General features: G+C 36.2%; 1 protein-coding gene across 1 annotated transcript in view; it reads left to right on the top strand.

The window, feature by feature from the left end:
- The first annotated feature begins 18906 nt into the window (after positions 1–18906).
- The window catches only part of LOC149214499 (cytochrome P450 71A1-like), a 76327-nt gene continuing 68429 nt past the window's right edge, over positions 18907–26804 (top strand). The window contains exons 1-2 of the mRNA XM_089389411.1: positions 18907–18965; positions 19100–19313. Of these exons, the coding sequence (XP_089245537.1) occupies positions 18907–18965; positions 19100–19313 (273 nt within the window). The remainder of the gene's footprint in view (positions 18966–19099; positions 19314–26804) is intronic.

Raw genomic sequence — 26804 nt, 5'->3', positions numbered from 1 at the left:
AGTGTGAATATGAATTGTGGAAAGTAAAACAAGTATTTACTTGAACATATGTACTAGTTAATTATTCTGACATGCTAGATAATTATTGTGCACAACGTTGTTAGAAGAAGCATGTTGTGATATTATATTTACAACTCATGCACATGAGTAGATGTTAAAAGATCACTTTTAGAGACTGATTATTGATTGATTAATATTGTATCTAATCTTGTTGCCAGACGACAACAATGACAGGAAACGGTGGTGGTTTGTGCCAAAGAAAAATGATGTTTAACAATGTGGTAGGTAAAGAACTAACGGTCCATGCCCATGAGTACGAGTTGTAGGATCGTACATTGATAGAACAATCATGCCACAAGGATGTAGAGAGTGGTGATATGTAGGTAAAGGTTTCATGGAAAATGTAATAGCTCTTAGCTAGTTATGTCACATTTTAATGATATTTCATAGTAATATTTTATAGCAATGGATAAGGGATGGAATCCCTTATAAGCCATTGAGTGAGAGGTGAAAACCCTCATGAGCATTTAATAATAAAATTAAACGTTTGTTGGTTTTCACCCTACGGGGTTTCCAGGGTATATCAGTGTTCAATGATGTGATTGCTTATTGTGTCAGATTGATGGTGTTGAATCCTTGATGATGTTGATTCCTTATTTGATGTGATAAACATAATGTCAAGTATGTGATTAATTAATATGGTTAAGGGAAGCATGGAATGGATGCACGGTTCATGAGACAATTTATCTTAATATACTACAACAGTGGTTGTCAATGGTTATGAAACTTATTGATGTGGAGTAGTGGTTTTGGATAATTGCTTGTGGGTAATTTGTGTAAAAAAATTCTAACTCCCTGCTTTTACATGTGAGGTTACTGGGGTACGTTACATTCATTGCACAGGTTCCCTCAGCAAAGCTTTGCACTCACAGATGAGATTAATTTTTACACAGAACATAGAACTTACAATGGAGCATCGAGAGTATTGGATTTTAACTTACACAATCAAGAGTGGCACCTCTCATACCAATGTAGAAAAAATAAAAATAAAACAATTGATATTTTACTTCCAATCAAGAGTGGCACCTCTCATACCAATGTAGAAAAAATAAAAATAAAACAATTGATATTTTACTTCTTTAACACGGAGATGTATGCTTTTTTTTCATTGATAAGTGATTGTTAATTTAGGGTATAAGTTAAAATGATTTGGAATTCATGAAAAAAAATCAATTTAAAACAAAAAAATTGGTTATTTTATTTTATATATATATATATCTATATATATATATATATATCTATATATATATCTATATATATATATAGATATATATATATAGTTTTGTTTGTCAATTTTTTTATAATTTTAAAATGATTTTTTGATTTGAATATAGTTTTTGCGTTGATAGGTGCTCTACAGTCTAGTATGGTAGCGATGATGTAAAGAAAATGTTATGCAATGCAATGTAATGATATGTTGACTAGGTCAAAATATTTAAAGTAAAATTAAAATTAAGATAATAACAATTATTAATATAAGTTTGATTCATTTGATGGTTTACCAATGGTGGTTTACAAACCTATGGTATTACATATCCCATAGTATTTGTTATGACGAAGTCTTTTAAATGTTTGAGGAAATCTCTTATGGAATGAAAGAGCACTAGCTTAGATCCATCTTAACACTAGACTCTCCGCCCCTTGTAGATCTGGCTTTAAGATGGATCTAGGCTGGTGTAATTCAATTTATAACATCATAAAGAATGACATATGTATTCTAACCTTATTTTTAAATAATTTAATTAAATAAATGCTAGGTGTGAGACCAAATCATACTTCTTTATGCTTCCAAAATATTAAGGAAGGAGCCATGTGAGTCATGAGAAATAAGTGTGTGAAAGTGATAGATTTATTGTTATTCTAATAATTTCTTCCTAGTTTTTCCCGAATGGGTTTTTCACGTAAATTTTATCCTCCTAGTTTTTCCCAAATGGGTTTTCCACATAAATTTTATCTTCAGTTTATGAGTTAATTTATTTTTAGTTTATTTTTCTCTATTTTCTATTTTTTTAATTAGAAATTGGCATACAATAAGAACATGGAACTCTCATACTAGTTGTTAATTAAAAATATATATACAAAAGAAAATTGAAAACAATTTAACTCATAAACTAGACACATAATTTACGCGGAAAATTTATTCGGGAAAAAAAATGGGAAATTATTAGAATTGTTACTAGAATGTAAACATGGACATGCAAGAACTTCATCAATACACAACAACTTTGACCAGAAGTTTGATACCAGTTGCTAGAATCATGAAACTGAGAGGAGTGGTGGTGTCTAAATAGATTGTTGCTTGGGATCCTAATAGCCACCAAGACAAATTTACTTGGAGTCCTTCCACCTTTAAATAGAATATATTCCATACAAATACCAATGGTTCTCATAAACCTAGAGCTAAAAAACCGTTTTTAACTTGACCAAATCAAGTTTACTCAAACTACCTTAACAGTGCCCCTCTTCAACTTGACTCGAGGAGATTAACCTAGTCCCAATCATTCATCAACCATCTCATTTGAGATCTCACATTCTCCCCTCAATCCATGATACCAGTACACCTACCACCCTAGTACCTACCCAAGTGGTCCATTCTAGAACTTGTTTACTCTGTGCCCCACTACACTGCACATCAAATTTTTAAGGCATTACAACAATCTATGCTCATGTTCATGTATGCTTGAACAACGTGTCTTAGAAATTCCTGGGAAATACACCTGCCATGGACCAAAATCCTTAAGGTATTCACCAACCATTGCAGCTTGAATCACACACTAGCTCCTTCACTGTCCTCAAACACCATTGACTCCATCTCCATTTTCTTGTCCAAAGGAACACTCTCTCACTAAATCTCTAGCTTTGTTGATCCATAACTTAGCCTAGCCTTTTAGCATTATTTTCACTTGCTAAATCCATGTGATATTTCATAGGAATCTTTCTCCATTGTCACTACTGCAAATGATGATTTTTGGGTCACAAACCCTCACATTGGTAATTCTTTTCACTCATTGTTCTTCCTCCATGGACTTTACCTCCATCCGGATTTCATTTTCTTAGGCCAAATTCACAAATTCATAGCTTGTGTGATTTACATCAAGTTTACCTATTATTTTGATATGAGGAGGACTTTGATCTCCTCCTCATCAAAGAGGAACTATTGCTTCTGTAGTTTCTCAAAGGCTTCAAAAACTCTCTATTTTCCACCTATAATTATTGTCAAGCTACCACTCTCCATAATTTCCTTGGCTTCGGTTTATTTCTTTTGTTATTTCATCCACATATTCGTTGAATAAAGCTTCAGTATCTTACCCTTTTACTACTTTTTATCTTGATTCACTATGCAAGTTATCCTTGACTACTTGAGTTAATGTAACGTTTATCCCATAGCATGGCTTTAAAACTAGAAATAGATACATCCTATATGGCCTTCACTTTCTCCTCTAAGGCATTCCTCAATGGAAGCACGCTTTCATTCAAAAATAATTTGTGCCCTTTGCTCACCATATTTTTAAATATTTGATTGTGTTTTTGATGTAACCTACCAGTAGTCATTCAATCATTCTCCACTTGTTGTCATGCTACATGTGCACCTGCAAGATGGTCACATATTGAGATAAGGGCTCAACTTATTACTGTAGCTTACACAATTTCTCAAACTTCTTTGGGATTCTCTTGTTTATTAATTTTTAGTTCCTCGACCCATATTTCTAAATCTTCCATTGTTCCTTGCCATAGCTATACCAATTTTCATAACAAAAGAAACATGGAACTGTGTCAATACTATCCATTGACCTCTACATTGGTATGTATATTTCATAGCCTCGGTTCCCTTGCATTGGAAATTAGACTTCAAGCCTTTAACTTCTCTATTATATTCTTGGCCTTATCACTCATAGTCCTATGAAGTGGTATTTATAGTAGTCACTAGCTACAGTAGTGTTATGTTCATTCCTGACTTTCTCATCTCCATGCAACCTTCTACATTCATCAACTCTGCCTTTGTTAATCTCATATTGAAGGGAACCAAATCCATCTCTCTCCATTTCACTTGAATCATGGGTGAATTCCCAATCTACATGTCTAGATCTCTTATGCCTGAGCTCCACACAATCTCCTCACAAGAATATCACTCCATTTTTTGTAAGTATTGTTGACAAGTAAAAAATCCATGTATTTCTTTGAAGATATGAACATCCGGGCACTTGATCAACAGATAGAAACTTTGACCATGGATCTGATACCAATTGTTAGAATCACAAAATTGAGAGAAGTGGTGGTGTTTAAAGACATTATTGCTTGGGATCACAACGGCCACCAAGAAAAAATTACCTAGCATTTTTCTTCCATTAAATAGACTATTCCATATGAATAACATAAGTCAACACTCCTAAGTCTAAAGTGTTCCTCACAGAGGAAAATGAAAGTCAAGTGTTGCTATTGGGAATAGTCCCATTGCATAGATCTTTTCATTCTGAATCTACTGCAATTTGAATGGGCTAAAATAGACTTCGGGTGAAGAAGTTATCGCAGAAAGAAGTTGCCATGGTCCTTTGAAACAGAGGCAAATTCTTATAAAAATGGGCTTAAGGATTTATATGTGTTCCTTAAGGAAATCGCTTCAGAGAAAGGCAAAGGGTGGACTTAGACCAAAGGCTAGATGGACCCCTGATCAGCGATCTCCGATATATCACATTGGAGGTAGGCCTGCATGCGATATCGGAACCTCGGGTGAGTCGATTTGCAATTGCGATGAAGTGGCAAGAGGCGATGCGATTGGTAATATATATATATCGGCGATCAGCACAATCAAAGGGAAGACCCCCAGGCCGTAGCACTGTGATATGCCCATATGTGATCAATGATAGCACCATTGTGAGGGGGCCGATAGCGATACGCCGATGTTCCGATGGGTCGATTGGCGATCAGAATCCCTGATACCAGGGTTAATGCACATTGCGATTGGAACTTGCGATATGCTAATAAAAGGCTGACCCGATGGGAATTATGGACACAATTTCATAAATTTTGAAATCCGGCTTATTCGGCTTTTCCTTGTATTTCCCGTATATTGAGGTTTTGACCTCCCGCCTATGCAATTGCGATTTGCAATAGAATGGCGGACCCGAAAGGGTTTATAAATGCAGTTGCATATTATTTGAAGTTTGGATTTTTGGATTTTCAATGTATTCCTGTGTAATTAGGTCTTTTGGCCATACGCCTGTGCGATCGCAATTTGCTGTGACAGGACGGACCCGAGAGGGATATGGATGCGGTTGAAGGCCATTTGAAGTCCAGGCTTAAAGCCCATGATGTGTTATTAATGTGTTTGTTGTGTATTTTCGTTATGCTTCCGTTTTCGAGAATTTACCCAAAGAAAGACCGCCTGAGTATTTTCTTTGTAACGGCTCCAATTCTCCTTGCCACACTATAAGCGGGCATTTGTAACAATGATGCAGGAATGTGTTATATGCAAAGAGCCACAGAGCCACAGAACCAGATGGCCAGTCGCAGAGCCACAGAGCTAGAGAGCCAGAGGGAGAGTCGAAGGAACTAAGTAATGATTACACATAGAGAAATGGATAGGAAGCCACAAAGCCGGAGGGCTGCCTCACAAATACACCGAGAGCTCAATTGACAGGGCTACTTAAGGTTGCCAAGAGTTGCTTGGAGGTCGAACGAAACACAAAAGGGATAGAGAGCCCGAGAAATTGAGCGCCGAGAGCCAGAAATCCTAAGAGCTTCAGAGCCGAGAGAAGAGGCAGAACCACCAGAGGTTGGAGGCAAAGCCGCAGAGCGAGAGAGCTCAAAGCAAGCTTCTAAGATCCATGGGTTGTAATGAAGTTTAGAACAACAAAGAGATCAAATGATCCAGATGTTGCTGGTGTCTGAGATATGCTGAGGATAGAAGAAGGAGTTGCAAAGATAGTGAAATAATTCTGAGGGAGTTTGTGCAAGCTAGAGCTCGAGATAGCTCAGAGCGCTGATTGAAGGAGTCTAGTCCATAGAAGCCTAGATCTGTCTGCAGAGTATGGACAACCAGCGAGACAAGATGGTATTCTAAACCCATAGGTTCAGTTTTAAACCAATGGAGTTGAGCGTGGAGTTTGTAAAAGAATTTATTCCATAATCCCAGAGAGCCTAGTTGAGTTGACTAGAGCTCAAGGAGACATAGCCCAAGAGGTTTGGGTGAACTCCATACTATATTTTTGTTATGTGTGATGCTTATTTGTTGCATTGTTTCACTATTATATGTTTTTATATCAGTTTAAGTAAATCAACTTAAAGCACATAAACAGTTTAAAAACAAACACGATCATACACCTATTTTCAAGCACTTTTTAATTCTGCAATTGGTTAATTATAAGGTCTTGGAAATATATAAGATTTGGAGTTGGAGAGATTCTTGTAAGCTTGAAAAGAATCCTTTCGTGCCCCATTTTCAGATCAGGTGGTATCGGAGCTTAAGTTTGATTAACCCCACCTTCAAATAAGGTGATACCAAAGTTGGTTATACCAGAGCAAGTGGTATCAGATCAAAATGCTTGATTGACAGAACAAAGGTTTCTTGTCTGAAAGGTGTTTAAACAATCAGAGGTTAATTGTATGCTTGTTTGTCGACTGAATATTGTTTGAGTTTGCAAAGGTGAAGAGAAAGTTATTGATAGCTCAGTCAAGGAAAGGACAAAAAGGAAGAAGGGTTGAAGGCATTCTTCTTATCCCAAAGGACCTCAAGGTAATCCTTGAAGCACAAGAGGTTTGTTGCAAAAGGTTGCTTGAATAAAGCTCTTTGTTAATCTTGTTTGAAGTTCTTTTGTTCATTGGCATAATGACAACTTCTACAAGTGAGTCCTCAAATTCTTCTTTCTTCACAAGAGTCTTTGATGAAGATATGAAACAAGACTTGTTCATCATGATGGATATGGTGAGAGAAATGTATGAGGATGGAAGGAAGAGTAGCATACATAGAGAGCAGTGGAATTCCGTGGAGGAAGAGAAGCAGTTGCTTTCTAACAAATTGCAAGAAATGGAAAGGCAACTTCATATTGCAAATATGAACCTGAAAGGGATGCATGAGTTGGAGACACAGCTTTTTGTTGCCAAAGAAGCCTTAGTCAAGGATCAGCTTGAAGAAGAGGTAAACAATTCCTGTTTGTCTTCGAATTCCTCTAAAAATGATTATGTTGGTTCTTTTGAAAAACATACCAGAGGCATAGGTTCCAAGTTAATGTCGAATATGGGCTATGAAGGAAAAGGCTTGGGCAAACATGCATAGGGTATTTTTGAGCCAATAATGGTTGAGGAAAGGCCTAACTATTTCATTCTTGGCTATGGACAGTGTTATGGAGAAAGTTCCAAAGCTGCCATGAAGGCCATTGAAACAGTTCCAAAAAGGAGTTTCATTTTAGGTCTTCTACCTCAAGAGTGTAAAGATTGCATTAAGGAGGAATGCAATAGCTTGAAATTAGAACTTAGAACTTACAATGGAGCATCGAGAGTATTGGATTTTAACTTACACAATCAAGAGTGGCACCTCTCATACCAATGTAGAAAAAATAAAAATAAAACAATTGATATTTTACTTCTTTAACACGGAGATGTATGATTTTTTTCATTGATAAGTGATTGTTAATTTAGGGTATAAGTTAAAATGATTTGGAATTCATGAAAAAAATTCAATGTAAAACAAAAAAATTGGTTATTTTATTATATATATATATATATATATATATATATATATATGAAAAAAATTCAATGTAAAAACAAAAAAATTGGTTATTTTATTATATATATATATATATATATATATATATATATATATATATATATATATATATATATATATATATATATATATATATATATATAGATATTTTTTCCAAGGAAAAAAACGGTAACTTTTTATTAAAAAGATAATGAAAAGTTACACTAGCAGATGCATTGAAGCATTCCGTACGCTGCCGCAAGGGCCCGAGTGCTTTCGCACCCCACGCAATGTTAGAAATCTAACGTGCACAAAGAATAAGAAAAGAGAGAAGAGGAGAGAGAATGTGAGGCAAAAACTGAAATCCGGCAGTGAGTTGAACTCACGCATCAAGTTTTTCGCCCCTTTTTCTTTTCGACCTTACGCCACACTCCTTGTGAGGGCTCGATCGAAGCAATGACTAGCTGTGTTTCTGTATTCTGTGGGCCAGGTTCTTTGTCTGAATCTGAAGTATCTGAGTGGTGGTGCCGTTTTATGCCGCCCGTACTAGGTTGCATGCTTGTCTCCACTGCCTTGTTGTCTGATGAGATTTCTTTCTGATTGTCCATTTCTTGAGCTACCTCAGTTTTCTCTGCTAGGAGTTCTTCCTCTGCTGCTTCTGATTCTTCGTCATCTGAATCTGGAGGAGGAAAGTGCCATCCTTTCCTCTGCTTCCCTTGTTGCTCCTTTTTATTCTTGGCTTCTGGGCATGAACTTTGTAAGTGTCATGTCTGCCTACAGATCCTACATCTGAAAGCCGTGTTTTCATAATCTAGTACCTGCAACCAGTTCTGTTGTTTGTAGATCAACCTTATACTTTCAGGCAGCCCCTTACTTAAATCTACTTCCACACAGATTCGTGCGAATGTGTAGATCCTTTCATCGATCCTTTCCAGGTCTGTTTTGATGTATTTCCGTATGCTGTTCCCAATGCCTTCCAGCACTCGTTCATCCCAAAAGTGCAGAGGAAGATTGTGTAGTCTAACCCATACTGGCATTTTGGATACAGTCATTTTGTTTGGGTCGAAATCTGGGAACCATGGGGTCACAAACAGCCCCGATGTTCCCCAAAACCATGGTCCGACACTGATGACTGTATCTCTGACCTCCTTGGACGTAAATCTTACTATGAAGAAACCCTTTGCACATAAGTGAATGTCACATTCCATGGTCCAGTTGTTGAAGATCCAATGGAACAGATCCATAGGTTTAGGCCAAAAGCTGTTGAAACGACAGATTAGGGCTTTCGTTTCATAGGACTTGACGTAATCATCAAGCCCATGAAGAATCTAGGTTTAATGTTGGGGTTTGCTCTGACTGATCTACTATGTACGGCCTGGGCATGTGGCCGCCTTGATCTGGAGAGAAACCTGAATTCCTGCTGCCCTGTAAGATGTTTTTGTATGATCCCTTTGGTTGGTGCTGGTCTGCAGCTTTTTTCCCTTTGTCTCCCCCTGCGGAGCTTGTCTGTCCCTGAGGCAGAGCCCCTCCTCTTAGTCTGAGATTTAAGATAATGTTCGATCCTGGTCCGATCTCATAGCTTTCCATCGATCTGCAGTCCTGGAGAGACCGCCTACCACTGACCAGATGTTGGATCTGAACAGGGTATCCCATTTCTGCCCATATTTGATATTTCAACTGCATAGCGGTAATTCCTGCATGAACCCACACTAGACGAGATTTCCCCTGAGGGGGTTTTATCAGAATCTGAAAACAACTTGTTTTTACCTGCTCTGGATGCGTGTTATCCTCCAGATCTGGCCCTGTTTTTGTTCGTTCCTCCTTGTGCATGCCCAGATCTGCAGAGACTCTGCACGATCTATGATTCTTGCCCTCGATCTGAGGCCTGGGGACAATCTGTACTCGGGTAAAGGCTTGATCGAGTAGATCTAACCCAATACTGCAGTGTCTGGGTCCATGCGATGAAAGAGAGAACGGATCTGCATCGAGTCGTCCCCCTCTGCTGTTTCTCTGAGCATTCTTGCTTTGACAGGGCCTTTCCTCCAAACACCATACGCCCCAAGATCTTCTTTGTTCGAATGCGCATTTCATGATCTCGTTCTTTCGCGAGAGAAGATCCTCCTCATATATCCACGCAGAGAAAAGGGCTTTCGATTCCCTCTCCTCACGGTCTCGCTGAACGCTTTTATCTCGTCCCCGATCCGGAATCGCTTGATTCCTTTTGACTGCAGCTCCCACAGATACGTATCCGTGCAAATCTGGGTAGATTTGAGGCATTTGACTGCGAATGACAGACCATTCCACTGTAGGCGATCGCGGTAAAAGCAGTCTACCAGCAGCGTTCTCTGTTTTCCCAGGCCCTGAATCGCCTTCGGCCCCTGCGGCGGGCTTTAGGGCCGAAACGGCAGCGACCATAACTCTACAGGAGCAAACCCTAATCGTTTCCATCACTCCTCCGTAAAATCCTTGGAGCAGTATCACTTGTGCTAAAAATTAACCATATATATATATATTATATATATATATAGTTTTGTTTGTCAATTTTTTTATAATTTTAAAATGATTTTTTGATTTGAATATAGTTTTTGCGTTGATAGGTGCTCTACAGTCTAGTATGGTAGCGATGCTGTAAAACAAAACGTTATGTAATGCAATGTAATGATATGTTGAATAGGTCAAAATATTTAAAGTAAAATTAAAATTAAGATAATAACAATTATTAATATAAGTTTGATTCATTTGATGGTTTACCAATGGTGGTTTACAAACCTATGGTATTACATATCCCATAGTATTTGTTATGACGAAGTCTTTTAAATGTTTGAGGAAATCTCTTATGGAATGAAAGAGCACTAGCTTAGATCCATCTTAACACTAGACTCTCCGCCCCTTGTAGATCTGGCTTTAAGATGGATCTAGGCTGGTGTAATTCAATTTATAACATCATAAAGAATGACATATGTATTCTAACCTTATTTTTAAATAATTTAATTAAATAAATGTTAGGTGTGAGACCAAATCATACTTCTTTATGCTTCCAAAATATTAAGGAAGGAGCCATGTGAGTCATGAGAAAGAAGTGTGTGAAAGTGATAGATTTATTGTTATTCTAATAATTTCTTCCTAGTTTTTCCCGAATGGGATTTTCACGTAAATTTTATCCTCCTAGTTTTTCCCAAATGGGTTTTCCACATAAATTTTATCTTTAGTTTATGAGTTAATTTATTTGTAGTTTATTTTTCTCTATTTTCTATTTTTTTAATTAGAAATTGGCATACAATAAGAACATGGAACTCTCATACTAGTTCTTAATTAAAAATATATATACAAAAGAAAATTGAAAACGATTTAACTCATAAACTAGACACATAAATTACATGGAAAATTCATTCGGGAAAAAACATGGGAAATTATTAGAATTGTTACTAGAATGTAAACATGGACATGCAAAAACTTCATCAATACACAACAACTTTGACCAGAAGTTTGATACCAGTTGCTAGGATCATGAAACTGAGAGGAGTGGTGGTGTCTAAATAGATTGTTGCTTGGGATCCTAATAGCCACCAAGACAAATTTACTTGGATTCCTTCCACCTTTAAATAGAATATATTCCATACAAATACCATGGGTTCTCATAAACCTAGAGCTCAAAAACCGTTTTTAACTTGACCAAATCAAGTTTACTCAAACTACCTTAACAGTGCCCCTCTTCAACTTGACTCGAGGAGATTAACCTAGTCCCAATCATTCATCAACCATCTCATCTGAGATCTCACATTATCCCCTCAATCCATGATAGCAGTACACCTACCACCCTAGTACCTACCCAAGTGGTCCATTCTAGAACTTGTTTACTCTGTGCCCCACTACACTGCACATCAAATTTTTAAGGCATTACAACAATCTATGCTCATGTTCATGTATGCTTGAACAACGTGTCTTAGAAATTCCTGGGAAATACACTTGCCATGGACCAAAATCCTTAAGGTATTCACCAACCATTGCAGCTTGAATCACACACTAGCTCCTTCACTGTCCTCAAACACCATTGACTCCATCTCCATTTTCTTGTCCAAAGGAACACTCTCTCACTAAATCTCTAGCTTTGTTGATCCATAACTTAGCCTAGCCTTTTAGCATTATTTTCACTTGCTAAATCCATGTGATATTTCATAGTCATCTTTCTCCATTGTCACTACTGCAAATGATGATTTTTGGGTCACAAACCCTCACATTGGTAATGCTTTTCACTCATTGTTCTTCCTCCATGGACTTTACCTCCATTCGGATTTCATTTTCTTAGGCCAAATTCACAAATTCATAGCTTGTGTGATTTACATCAAGTTTACCTATTATTTTGATATGAGGAGGACTTTGATCTCCTCCTCATCAAAGAGGAACTATTGCTTCTGTAGTTTCTCAAAGGCTTCGAAAACTCTCTATTTTCCACCTATAATTATTGTCAAGCTACCACTCTCCATAATTTCCTTGGCTTCGATTTATTTCTTTTGTTATTTCATCCACATATTCGTTGAATAAAGCTTCAGTATCTTACCCTTTTACTACTTTTTATCTTGATTCACTATGCAAGTTATCCTTGACTACTTGAGTTAATGTAACCTTTATCCCATAGCATGGCTTTAAAACTAGAAATAGATACATCCTATATGGCCTTCACTTTCTCCTCTAAGGAATTCCTCAATGGAAGCATGCTTTCATTCAAAAATAATTTGTGCCCTTTGCTAACCATATTTTTAAATATTTGATTGTGTTTTTGATGTAACCTACCAGTAGTCATTCAATCATTCTCCACTTGTTGTCATGCTACATGTGCACCTGCAAGATGGTCACCTATTGAGATAAGGGCTCAACTTATTACTGTAGCTTACATGATTTCTCAAACTTCCTTGGGATTCTCTTGTTTATTAATTTTTAGTTCCTCGACCCATATTTCTAAATCTCCCATTGTTCCTTGCCATAGCTATACCAATTTTCGTAACAAAAGAAACATGGAACTGTGTCAATACTATCCCTTGACCTCTACATTGGTATGTATATTTCATAGCCTCGGTTCCCTTGCATTGGAAATTAGACTTCAAGCATTTAACTTCTCTATTATATTCTTGGCCTTATCACTCATAGTCCTATGAAGTGGTATTTATAGTAGTCACTAGCTACAGTAGTGTTATGTTCATTCCTGACTTTATCATCTCCATGAAAGCTTCTACATTCATCAACTCTGCCTTTGTTAATCTCATATTGAAGGGAACCAAATCCATCTCTCTCCATTTCACTTGAATCATGGGTGAATTCCCAATCTACATGTCTAGATCTCTTATGCCTGAGCTCCACACAATCTCCTCACAAGAATATCACTCCATTTCTTGTAAGTATTGTTGACAAGTAAAAAATCCATGTATTTCTTTGAAGATATGAACATCCGGGCACTTGATCAACAGATAGAAACTTTGACCATGGATCTGATACCAATTGTTAGAATCACAAAATTGAGAGAAGTGGTGTTGTTTAAAGACATTATTGCTTGGGATCACAATGACCACCAAGAAAAAATTACCTAGGTTTTTTCTTCCATTAAATAGACTATTCCATATGAATAACATAAGTCAACACTCCTAAGTCTAAAGTGTTCCTCACAGAGGAAAATGAAAGTCAAGTGTTGCTATTGGGAATAGTCCCATTGCATAGATCTTTTCATTCTGAATCTACTACAATTTGAATGGGCTAAAATGGACTTCGGGTGAAGAAGTTATCGCAGAAAGAAGTTGCCATGGTCCTTTGAAACAGAGGCAAATTCTTATAAAAATGGGCTTAAGGATTTATATGTGTTCCTTAAGGAAATCGCTTCAGAGAAAGGCAAAGGGTGGACTTAGACCAAAGGCCAGATGGACCCCTGATCAGCGATCTCCGATATATCACATTGGAGGTAGGCCTGCATGCGATATCGGAACCCTGGGTGAGTCGATTTGCAATTGCGATGAAGCGGCAAGAGGCGATGCGATTGGTGATATATATATATATCGGCGATCAACACAATCAAAGGGAAGACCCCCAGGCCATAGCACTGTGATATGCCCATATGCGATCAATGATAGCACCATTGTGAGGGGGCCGATAGCGATACGCCGATGTTCCGATGGGTCGATCGGCGATCGGCGAATCCCTGGTACCAAGGTTAATGCACATTGCGATTGCAACTTGCGATATTCTAATAAAAGGTTGACCCGATGGGAATTATGGATACGATTTCATAAACTTTGAAATCCGGTTTATTCGGCTTTTCCTTGTATTTCCCGTATATTGAGGTTTTGACCTCCCGCCTATGCAATTGCGATTTGCAATAGAATGGCGGACCCGAAAGGGTTTATAAATGCGGCTCCATATTATTTGAAGTTTGGATTTTCGGATTTTTAATGTATTCCTGTGTAATTGGTTCTTTTGGCCATACGCCTGTGCGATCGCAATTTGCTGTGACAGGACGGACCCGAGAGGCATATAGATGAGGTTGAAGGCCATTTGAAGTCCGGGCTTAAAGCCCATGATGTGTTTTTAATGTGTTTCTTGTGTATTTTCGTTATGCTTCAGTTTTCGAGAATTTACCCAAAGAAAGACCGCTTGAGTATTTTCTTTGTAACGGCTCCAATTCTCCTTGCCACGCTATAAGCGGCCGTTTGTAACAATGATGCAGGAATGTGTTATATGCAAAGAGCCACAGAACCAGATGGCCAGTCACAGAGCCACAGAGCTAGAGAGCCAGAGGACCAGTCGAAGGAACTAAGGAATGATTACACATAGAGAAATGGATAGGAAGCCACAAAGCCAGAGGGCTGCCTCACAAATACACCAAGAGCTCAATTGACAGGGCTACTTAAGGTTTCCAAGAGTCGCTTGGAGGTCGAGCGAAACACGAAAGGGATAGAGAGCCCGAGAAATTGAGCGTCGAGAGCCAGAAATCCTAAGAGCTTCAGAGCCGAGAGAAGAGGCAGAACCACCAGAGGTTGGAGGCAAAGCCGCAGAGCGAGAGAGCTCAAAGCAGACTTCTAAGATCCATGGGCTTTAATGAAGTTTAGAACAACAAAGAGATCAAATGATCTAGATGTTGCTGGTGTCTGAGATATGCTGAGGATAGAAGAAGGAGTTGCAAAGATAGTGAAAGAATTCTGAGGGAGTTTGTGCAAGCTCGAGCTTGAGATAGCTCAGAGCATTGATTGAAGGAGTTTAGTCCAGAGAAGCCTAGATCTGTCTGCAGAGTATGGACAACCAGCGAGACAAGATGGTATTCTAAACCCATAGGTTCAGTTTTAAACCAATGGAGTTGAGCGTGGAGTTTGTAAAAGAATTTATGCCATAATCCCAGAGAGCCTAGTTGAGTTGACTAGAGCTCAAGGAGACATAGCCCAAGAGGTTTGGGTGAACTCCATACTATATTTTTGTTATGTGTGATGCTTATTTGTTGCATTGTTTCACTATTATATGTTTTTATATCAGTTTAAGTAAATCAACTTAAAGCACATAAACAGTTTAAAAACAAACACAATCATACACCTATTTTCAAGCACTTTTTAATTCTGAAATTGGTTAATTATAAAGTCTTGGAAATATATAAGCTTTGGAGTTGGAGAGATTCTTGTAAGCTTGAAAAGAATCCTTTCGTGCCCCATTTTCAGATCAGGTGGTATCGGAGCTTAATTTTGATTAGCCCCACCTTCAAATAAGGTGATATCAAAGTTGGTTATACCAGAGCAAGTGGTATCAGATCAAAATGCTTGATTGACAGAACAAAGGTTGCTTGTCTGAAAGGTGTTTAAACAATCAGAGGTTAATTGTATGCTTGTTTGTCGACTGAATATTGTTTGAATTTGCAAAGGTGAAGAGAAAGTTATTGATAGCTCAGTCAAGGAAAGGACAAAAAGGAAGAAGGGTTGAAGGCATTCTTCTTATCCCAAAGGACCTCAAGGTAATCCTTGAAGCACAAGAGGTTTGTTGCAAAAGGTTGCTTGAATAAAGCTCTTTGTTAATCTTGTTTGAAGTTCTTTTGTTCATTGGCATAATGACAACTTCTACAAGTGAGTCCTCAAATTCTTCTTTCTTCACAAGAGTCTTTGATGAAGATATGAAACAAGACTTGTTCATCATGATGGATATGGTGAGAGAAATGTATGAGGATGGAAGGAATAGTAGCATACTTAGAGAGCAGTAGAATTCCACGGAGGAAGAGAAGCAGTTGCTTTCTAACAAATTACAGGAAATGGAGAGGCAACTTCATATTGCAAATATGAACCTGAAAGGGATGCATGAGTTGGAGACACAGCTTTTTGTTGCCAAAGAAGCCTTAGTCAAGGATCAGCTTGAAGAAGAGGTAAAAAATTCCTGTTTGTCTTCGAATTCCTCTAAAAATGATTATGTTGGTTCTTTTGAAAAACATACCAGAGGCATAGGTTCCAAGTTAATGTCGAATATGAGCTATGAAGGAAAAGGCTTGGGCAAACATGCATAGGGTATTTTTGATCCAATAATGGTTGAGGAAAGGCCTAACTATTTCATTCTTGGCTATGGATAATGTTATGGAGAAAGTTCCATAGCTGCCATGAAGGCCATTTAAACAGTTCCAAAAAGGAGTTTCATTTTAGGTCTTCTACCTCAAGAGTGTAAAGATTGCATTCAGGAGGAATGCAATAGCTTGAAACATCATTTGCAGGATGCAGATGTTCATAAGCATGCACTTGAACCAGAGAGTTGTGGAAACTCTGAAAGCCTTGAAGAGATTGATGATGTTCGAAAGGGAGCCACTTCTTCATTCAATTCACCTCCTCATGAAGGAAATAAAGGTGAGAGAGAAAGGTATAAATCTGGTTCTAACCATATTCCTTTTGATTCTGTTCATCATGGTAAATTTCCATATAAGTATGGCAAAAGAATTGCATGTTCCTTTTGTGGTTTGGATAACCATCATGTTTCTAGATGTTGGAAGAGAATGGCCACATACAGGAAACTTTTGAAGGAAAGGAAGCAAGAAGCCAAAGGTCCATTGGACAAGGCATATCATGCTGTCAAGAGGATGCACATGTGTTTCACTTACTGCCATAAGCAAGGACACATTGCTGAAAATTCTTGGACTCTGAATCCAGTAATGTTTCCACAAAACTTGACAAAGGTGGAAAGAGAAAATGGCAGGAATGGAAAGGAAGTTTCCATGAATGATGTGTTTCAAGATGATTCACATGTTGATGCTGATGTGCAGACAAAGGTCCTACCTTTGAAATGGATTGGTAAGAAATGGTTAGAGTTCTTATCCATTTAAAGATTGCATGTCTTTTGATTTGATGTATCTATTTGCATTTCTTTGTTAATGGAATACAATTTGCAGGATTTTACCAAGAAGGTGAATGGAAAAGTTGAGTAGGAGACTCACTTTTTTGCTGCAACATTATGTTCATTTCAGCTTCAAAAGAACAATGTGCTTAAGCGAAAGTTGAAGGATAAAATGCATGCATGAGAATGATGCGCATGAACACAGGGATGTTGATGATTTCCTTGTATTTGAACATGTATGTGTCATTAACTTGAAGGGTTGATTGCTTTGTTGTAAACATGCATGTAATATTAACTGGGGAAAAGTTGATTTGGTCTCCAAGATGGAGATAATGATGAAGTGTTTCATCTTTTGAAAATAATCCTTGAGGTCTTTTCTACATGCTTGGCTTGAAGGGTCATTTCCTTAAAGGCATGTTTTGTGGGCTTGTTATCTAGTCCATCATTTGTATGCAGATGTAAGACATGGAGGTGTTCACAAGATTTGAAAATCTATTTCTTTTGTTAAGGCGAGAGTTTAGGCCATCTAGTTGTTGTCTGATTCTGTTGTTGTTAACAGTTGTTGTTGACAACATGTCAAACAGATACAAATAAAATTTTTTGTGAAGCAGATGTAACTTCACATTGGTTTGGGCCACCTTGGATCAATGATCAAGGAAGAGAAGTTCAAACTACCTTCTATGACCATCTCAGCAGGAGTTCTGCATGAAGTCAAGGAGGAAAACAGTTCTTCCCAGGAGGACCAGCACATCCAGGAAAGAAAATGGTCAAAGGCTTTAGTTCAGAGGCACTATGCAAGGCAAGTGTATGGAGGCTGAAAGAAGAGGGTGTTGTTACTCTCATTTACTATTCAGATCAATATGTCAGTCTTTTGGAGACCAGAAGTTCTTTTTGTGGGAAGGTGTGATCCAAAATGGATTTAGAATAGACTCCTAAGTCTAAAGTGTTCCTCACAGAGGAAAATGAAATTCAAGGGCTACTCTTGGGAATAGTCTCATTGCATAGATCTTTTCATTCTGAATCTACTACAATTTGAATGGGCTAAAATGGACTTCGGGTGAAGAAGTTATCGCAGAAAGAAGTTTGCCATGGTCCTTTGAAAAGGAGGCAAATTCTTATAAAAATGGGCTTAAGGCTTTATATGCGTTCCTTAAGGAAATCGCATCAGAGAAATGTAAAGGGCAGACTTAGACCAAAGGCTAGACGAACCCCCGATTAGCGATCTTCAATATATCACATCAAAGGTAGGCCTGCATGCGATATCGGAACCCCGGGTGAGCCGATTTGCAATTGTGATGAAGCGGCAAGCGGCAATGTGATCGACGATATATATATATAGGCGATCAGCACAGTCAAAGGGAAGACCCCCAGGCCATAGCACTGCGATATGCCGATATGCAATCAGCGATAGCACCGATGCGAGGGGGCCGATAGTGATACGCCAATGTTCCAATGGGCCGATCGGCGATCGGCGAACCCCAGATACCAAGGCCAATGCACATTGCGATTACAACTTGCGATATGCCAATAAAAGGCGGACCCGATGGGAATTATGGATGCAATTTCATAAATTTTGAAATCTGGTTTATTCGAATTTTCTTTGTATTTCCCGTATATTGAGGTTTTGACCTCCCACCTATGCGATTGTGATTTGCGATAGAATGACAGACCTGAAAGGGTTTATAAATGCGGCTGCATATTATTTGAAGTCCAGATTTTCAGATTTTCAATGTATTCCTGTGTAATTGGGTCTTTCGGTCATACGCCTGTGTGATCGCAATTTACGATGACAAGACGGGCCCAAGAGAGATATGGATGCGATTGAAGGCGATTTGAAGTCCTGGCTTAAAGCCCATGAGGTGTTTTCAACGTGTTTCCTGTGTAATTCCATTATGCTTCTGTTTTCGGGAATTTTCCTGAAGAAAGGCTGCCTATGTATTTTCTTTGTAACGGCGCCCATTCCCCTTACCATGCTGTAAGCGGGAATTTGTAACAATTATGCAGGAATGTGTTGTACACAGAGAGCCACAGAGCCACAAAGCTAGATGGCCAGTCGCAGAGCCATAGAGCCAGAGAGCCAAAGGGCCAGTTGAAGGAACCGAGGAATGATTACACACAGAGAAATAGGCAGGAAGACGTAGAGCCAGAGGGATGCCTCACAAATACACCGAGAGCTCAATTGACAGGGTTGCTGAAAGTTGCCAAGAGTCACTTGGAGGTCGAGCGAAACATGAAAGGGATAGAGAGCCCGAGAAATTGAGTGTCGAGATCCAGAAAGCCTGAGAGCTTTAGAGCCGAGATTAGAGGCAGAGCCACCAGAGGTTGGAGGCAGAGCCACAGATCCAAAGAGCTCAAAGCAGACTTCTAAGAGCCATGGGCTGTAATGAAGTTCAGAACAGAAAAGTGATCAAATGATCCAGTTGTTGTTGGTGTTTGAGATGTGTTGAGGACAGAATAAGGAGTTCCAGAGACAGTGAAAGAATTCTGAGGGAGTTGGTGCAAGCTAGAGCTCAAGATAACTCAGAGCGCTGATTGAAGGAGTCTAGTCCAGAGAATCCTAGATTTGTCTGCAGAGTATGGACAGCCAGCGGGACAAGATGGTATTCTAAACCCATAGGTTCAGTTGTAAGCCAATGGAGTTGAGTGTGGAGCTTATAAAAGAATTTATTCCATAATCCCAAAGAGCCTAGTAGAGTTGACTAGAGCTCAAGGAGATGTAGCCCAAGAGGTTTGGGTGAACTCCATATTATATTGTTGTTATCTGTGATGCTTATTTGCTACATTGTTTCACTATTATATGTTTTTATATGAGTTTAAGCAAATCAACTAAAAGCACATAAACAGTTTAAAAACAAACACAAGAATACACCTATTTTCAAGCACTTTTTAATTCTCCAATTAGTTAATCATAAGGTCTTGGAAATATATAAGCTTTGGAGTGGGAGAGGTTCTTGTAAGCTTGACAAAAAGCCTTTAGTGCCCCATTTTCAAATCATTTAAATAATCTATTCCATATGAATAACATAAGTCAACACCATGGGTCCTCCTAAACCCAGAGCTCGAAAACCACTAATAACTTAACTAAGTCAAGTTTACCTGAACTACCGTGACAATAAAAAATATTATGATACCAAATCTAGACGTGCTATGTATAAAATAATTATATGTAGTTTTGTATTTGTTAATTTGTACAAGAACTTTAAAATTTTCAAATTTGATTTTTATTTGGATATAGTCTTATAATTCATTTTATTAGCATGATAAAAAAAAAATGAAATATATAATTTAATAGCGTAATTTTATAATAATTTAAATTAAATAAAAATATTATTCCTTCTTACTTTTTAGTGAGGAATCTTTGCAAGGATTTTAAAGCATGAAAAGATCCATTATACTTTTTTCCCGTAGAAAAAAGACCATAACTTCTCATTAACTTAGGAAAAATTACATTTTGTTTATGCATCATTTTGCATTCTCTGAGTCTGTCTAAGAATATCCAAAAATCTAGAGAATAAGTCTTGTGTGTTGCCATTGTGACTAATATGTTGTCCTTAATGTAAACCTACTTGATGATTTGTCTTTTGGTGGAAATATACTTGATGAACATGTCAACATGATGGTAACAGGATGAGTATTTAGGCCAATACAGATGTGATAGAAAAGGATTATCAGTTCAGAGATAGAATAATGACAAATATGAAGTTTGAAGAAGTATATGTAGGTTTGGTGAAGCAAAGTCGAGAATACGTAATTCTATGAAACAAAAGCATGTACACACTCAAGTTTGGTGAAGAAAAGTAGAGTATTCCCATGTTCTGTAAAGAAAAGCCACATACACACGCGGGTATGAAGAAGGAAAGGCACGTACAATTTCTGCACCATGGTATTCTAAATACCAAGGGTCTTTACCATGATATTGACCTGTGGTATTGAGCCCAACAACAGATATTTGATCACATCTAAGAATACCATCAGCACTAGTATGGTTTTGACCTATGGTATTGGATAAGGGCTACGCTATATAAGGAGATGAAGGTCAAATTGGTTAAGGTGTACAAGTGATGAATATCTTATGAATAGTTAGATCTGAGGAAAATATGCATGTAATGGGATGCTAATGATTTTCTTGATCTAAAACTAAGTATGCACCTGGGAATTTGATGACGGATCGCATCCAATAGATCTGAAATAACAATTTTGATTATGGGTTGATTTTATTAGTAATGATAGTGTCTTGATGTGTGATATTTTATGTGTATGCTGAGATCTAGGTATGTCTAAAGTTATGTGATGCAGCAAAGGTTTATGCCATTAATTTTAGATCTGTATGTGGCTTTGATAACCTGAAAGGTGTGTGCACACGTGAGTTTAACACTGGTAAGTCTTGTATATATTCATATCTATACGCGGGTTTGTTTCCTAAAATCACGTATACACGCAGAAATTTTTTGAGAAAAGCTCGTATATAAACTAGGGTTTTGCTAAAAAAAGATCTTTGATCAGTTTAATCAGTCTTGTTGTGTTTCTTCTCTCAACAATGTAAGCTTTGAAATGGGAACTATAAACTCAAAATGGGAACTCTGGCCAAAAAACCCCCAAAAAACATCAAAAACAGTGCTAAAAACGAAAAGTGTATATACTGGAACGATGGTTTTCTTTTAGGGTCAATTTTGAACATTTTTTAAAAATGGCAGTGAAAACGAAATTTTCATGCAAAAAACACCTTGAAAACAAAAAAATGATGATACTGGAACGATGATTTTTTAGGGTCAATTTTCAACATTTTTAAAAAATGCTAGTAAAACCGAATTTTTATGGGCCAAAAAAAGTTTTTTATGAGGAAAAAAACACACTAATGTTTTTGGTAGAATAACATTTTTCTTTCCTAAGTATAAATTCAACATGTTTTCAACCATAACATGCTAGATACAAAAGAAATTGGAATTTTTTCAACCATAAAATTAAAAGACAATGACATTATGAACAAATTACATGACTAAATGAATTCAAATGTCATTAGTTGTATATTGAATGAAACATACATTATATCTCTAATTTAATGTTGCATTGTAGATATTCTAAACAATAAAAATTATCATAATTAAGACATATAATCCAACAACGTAAAAATGACTCATAACTTCTCATTTAACACCATATGGAAATCAAAATTTTTATTTCAAGATACAATGCAAACATCAGTTATATAATGAGTGGCGTGTTTAAAGAATTTATTTCAGTATTTCAATACTGCAGTAGACAATATTTAAATTCTCTCAATTAGGGTAAAATTCTTATTTCTCCATTGGAAATCAAACTTCTTCTAAATCAATAGAAAGCTGGTTTGAGAAAACCTAGTGGTCTGTCATCAGCTGAGCAGTGACAAAGAGGACCCATTGCATCTACTTGTGTATACAACACTATCACCTCCAAGTTTGTACGAACCCCGTGTTGATAAAGTAAAGTTGGTAGCCCCAAGAGTTGTAGCATTCTCGTTGCAATACTGGTGCTCATTAAGAATCTCAACCTAAAAAGCGAGGTCTTAACCCCGCATAGATCATCAACCAAAGGCATGCTCAAGGGTATCCTTATCTCTGGCTACAACTATTAATCTGGTATGGAAGGTTGTGTCTCAGGCTTGCTTCGACTTTTTTGTCCCTATCTACAACTCTCAATTAGGTAGCAGGTTCAAGTTGTGGCTCAAGCTCGCTTGATGAAGCTTGTAAATGACTATCAATTCCTCCCATGTTAGATACAAGTTGAGATGATGGATAAAAATCAATTGAAAGACTTTTCAATACTTTAGAACAAATTCTAACATACGACGGAAATATCTTCTTAGTTGTTGAAACCCATTGCTAAGAAATGGTCCATCCAATGTGGATCTTTGTTCTTGCAGGAGGCTTGCTTTTGAAGAATTTGTTTAAAGAATGAGTGGTTTTATGACAAAGCTCACATGGATGAAGATCAAAAAATTGATATTTCATATGGCCAACTCTCTCACAATGTTGACATTTAACAATTTATTGTGGAAGAGGAGCATATTCTGGAGCAGCTGAAGGTAAACTGTCATGGGCTTTAAGTAATCTGGAATATGAAAGGTCGCATAATTATCATATCCAAGAACTATGTTTCACTTGTTGTTGATAATCTCTTCCCAAGGTTTGATGATTGTCTTGGGAAGTGAAGGTTGAATTTCTACTTTTGCATGTAAATTTGCTCTTCCATTAGGCATGGAATGTGAATCAACTTCAACCTTACTGATTTCATCACTTGTTGGTTGTTGATGGGTGTTTATTTTAACCTTGAACAGAGGATTGTTTTAATCAGAAACCAATTTAGAATGACAAATCTAATGAAGCTCATCTCACTGGAACTGTGATTCTAGTTGCAAAAATTAATATTTTCTTACTTTTTATTGAGAAATCTTTGCCTAGGTTTTTAAAGAATGAAAAATGGGTATTTGACCAATTACAATATAATTATATATAAAAAGAAAAAAAAATTATGAAAAAACACTTGTGAGATTACTTGTAAATCGATTCCAAACACCAAAAATCCATAGCTTTTGACCTTTGTCCACTACTAGATATAAGTTTAAAATTTAATTTTTAATTAAAATAAAATTGTGTGATACATTTTATATCATAACACGTCAGGAAAGCCATAATCTAACATTATTTTAATATAATTTAATTAAATAAAAACTATTTTGATAAAAAAAAAAAAAAAAGTGTCTATATAAATGTTTTTAAAGCATGAAAAAGTGTCCCAATATGTATGTCAAGGTCGAGATCCGAGAGAATAATTTATAAACTGTCATGGCAGGTGGGTCAAATAAACACAACAAACCAACAAGTCTGATTAGGAGGTTTAATGATTTTGTTTTAGTAGTCATATTGATCAGATAACAGTGAAAAACTTAAAACCAATTCTAAGAGCGCGAGTTTCATTAATTGAATGGTGGCCATAGCCAGGGATCAAAGTCCATGGGTTGCAAACAATCATCGAGTGTAATTGTAGAGTGCAAGAAGCAGCAGCAGGGGAGACATAAAACAATTTCATAGAGAAAATCAGATTGCAAAAATAATTTGCTTGAATTAAGCGGACATAGACAAATAAATCTAAATATTGTAGGATGAAATTGTTACTTATATATGAGATTCTCTTTCCAATTACTCACATCAAAATAATTTTATAATCAACATTTAAAATCAATCAATAAAATCCATCTTCAACTTACTTTACTTAAATTCAACCCATATCACGAAGTCCGGACATCAAAACAAATATTGCTTATCGACGAAAATGAAAACACATATAGCTTCACCTAATTACCACCTTTACAGTGTGATAATACTCAAACTAATGTCAAAAACCGGAAAACTGCAAATTCTTGCATTGACTGCAAACTTAGCAACTGCACCTTGAGCTTATCTTTGATTGATGATTCGCTAAATATTCTGTAATAAAACAGATCGTGACCATGTTAATTTGATTATAAAATATTCAGAAAATCAACAATCGGAAAAAAATAAAATACGCAACCTAGAAAACTAGAAATTCTTGCACTGGCTGCAAATTCAACAACTGCCCCTTAAGCTTATTTTGATTGACATTCGCTAAATATTTTGTAATAAAACAGATCGTGCTCATGTTAATTTGATTATAAAATATTCAGAAAATCAACAATCAAAATAAAAATAAAATAAGGAACAAATGGTTCCTGTCATAGTAATTTAATGATTCGTTTACTCTTTTGTTAGGTGGAAATAATATTATATTCAATCGTAGTCAATTAATGATTGATTTACTCTATTTTATTAAATTAGTTGTATAGAGATAATATACTATTTAATTAACTGAATGTAAAAATAATAGATCAATCATTAACTTATTATTCAGTAATACTTAATATTTACTCAAAACCATCGCTCATCTCTAACTCTAACTATTGATTACATTTTAGTGCTTTGCTGGGAATTCCATAAAATTCCTCATTCCAACATGTTTTTTTCAAATGTTTTTTTGGTATATTTGTTTTAAGGTAAATAAAATCTTGTTTTTTAGCGAGAATTTTTTGGAAGTTTTTCTAAGAGGTTTTTAGGTTTAATTTCTTTAAAATTGGGGCAAGAATTTATTGAAATCACAAGTTTGATGGGTAAAGTTTAATTTCTTTAAAATTCGGGTAGGAATTTATTGAAATTGGAAGCTTTATGGGTAATCTCTGCACAATCAAAGTGCCCTATGGTTTTTCAACGTGTTGAATCCATATATATACTCAAAATACTAATTTAAATAATACAAATCAAGATTTTACCTCAAATTTTTCCCAAAAACGACAATAAAAAATCCAAAAAATACAACTCCAAATAAATTCCGAGTAAGACAAGTCATTAATAAACAAGCCATTAATAAGTAAGTGTAAAGTCTAATTGTCTAGTAAAATCCTAGTGAAACAAGTCATTAATAAACAAGCCATTAATAAGTGTAAAGTCTAATTGTCTAGTAAAATCCCAGTGAAACAAGGCATTAATAAGCGTAACGTCTTATTGTCCAGTCACATGAATCTATTAATAAGTGTAAGGTCTAATTGTCTAGTCACATGAATCTATTAATAAGTGTAAGTTCTAATTGTCCAGTTACATGAATCTGTCATAGCCCCACGGTTTCAACGCGTCAAACGACTCTATAGAATTAGCAAGGTCCACATATATATTCAGCTTTATAACACACCATCAATGCACGTTTTAAAATGGAGTGAAATAACAATTTGATAAATTTAATTTTATTTGTAAACTTTTGAAATAGATTAAAAATAAATTATGAGAAAATATTAATAATTAAGTTAATATTACCGTCGGCGGAAAGCCGTCTATCTGTCGTTAGTCGAAAAGAGCATGGACTAAATAAGTGGTTTTCACTCACCATGGTTTTCTATTTACTTTAGAGAGCGTCTACTCTTGGCCCACAAGCAAACGTTAAGCACCAAACGTATTTTTATAACCGCCTGCCTTGCGCTATAACTTTGATGTGCTTTTTCGCTTGGAATCTAACAAGGTATTAAGGTAATGAAGAATCATATCATTAATTTAATTTTAATGATGTGATTAATTTATAAGATATTTTTATTATTATTAATATATATCATAAAAATAAAAATCTAAAAGTTAACAAGATATCAAAATTGTATCCTTATTTATTATTCCCCCAGTAGTAAAGTAATAATTTAATAAAAAAAAATTGATGTTGATATTAAATCTAAGTTGTCCAAAACTTTATAAAAAAATTATTAAAGTCTAACATTATAAATTAAAATTTATTATTTTTAAACTATATTTAAATTTATTTATCTAAAATATTATTGGTTCCCCTCTTATTATGTAATGATGGCAAATATACTTCACTATTAATTAATTTTGTACAATTTAATGTGAGGAATAATAATATATTTAAAAAAAATTGTCCTAATTAAAAGTACTATGAGCGTGCTACTTGTGCCACCGCCGTAGCAGGAATGTATATTTATATAATGGATTATGCCATCGCTCCCATTTAAAAATGTGAGTAGTGTCTTTCACAAAAGCATAAATGCTATATTGTAGCTACATGTGATCGAGATTTACAATGTCGAATTAGGAAGGTAACTTTTTCGAATTAGGGCGCTACGTATAAACAAACTAATTTAATATTTAAAATTAGGTTGACC

Source organism: Pinus tabuliformis, chromosome 1_1, assembly GCF_031772625.1.
Source record: "Pinus tabuliformis cultivar Carrire ecotype Pingquan chromosome 1_1, CPIR1, whole genome shotgun sequence".
NCBI classification, from domain to species: domain Eukaryota; kingdom Viridiplantae; phylum Streptophyta; class Pinopsida; order Pinales; family Pinaceae; genus Pinus; species Pinus tabuliformis.
The sequence above is the reverse complement of the archived record's forward strand: the minus strand, read 5'-3'. Positions and strand labels throughout refer to the sequence as shown.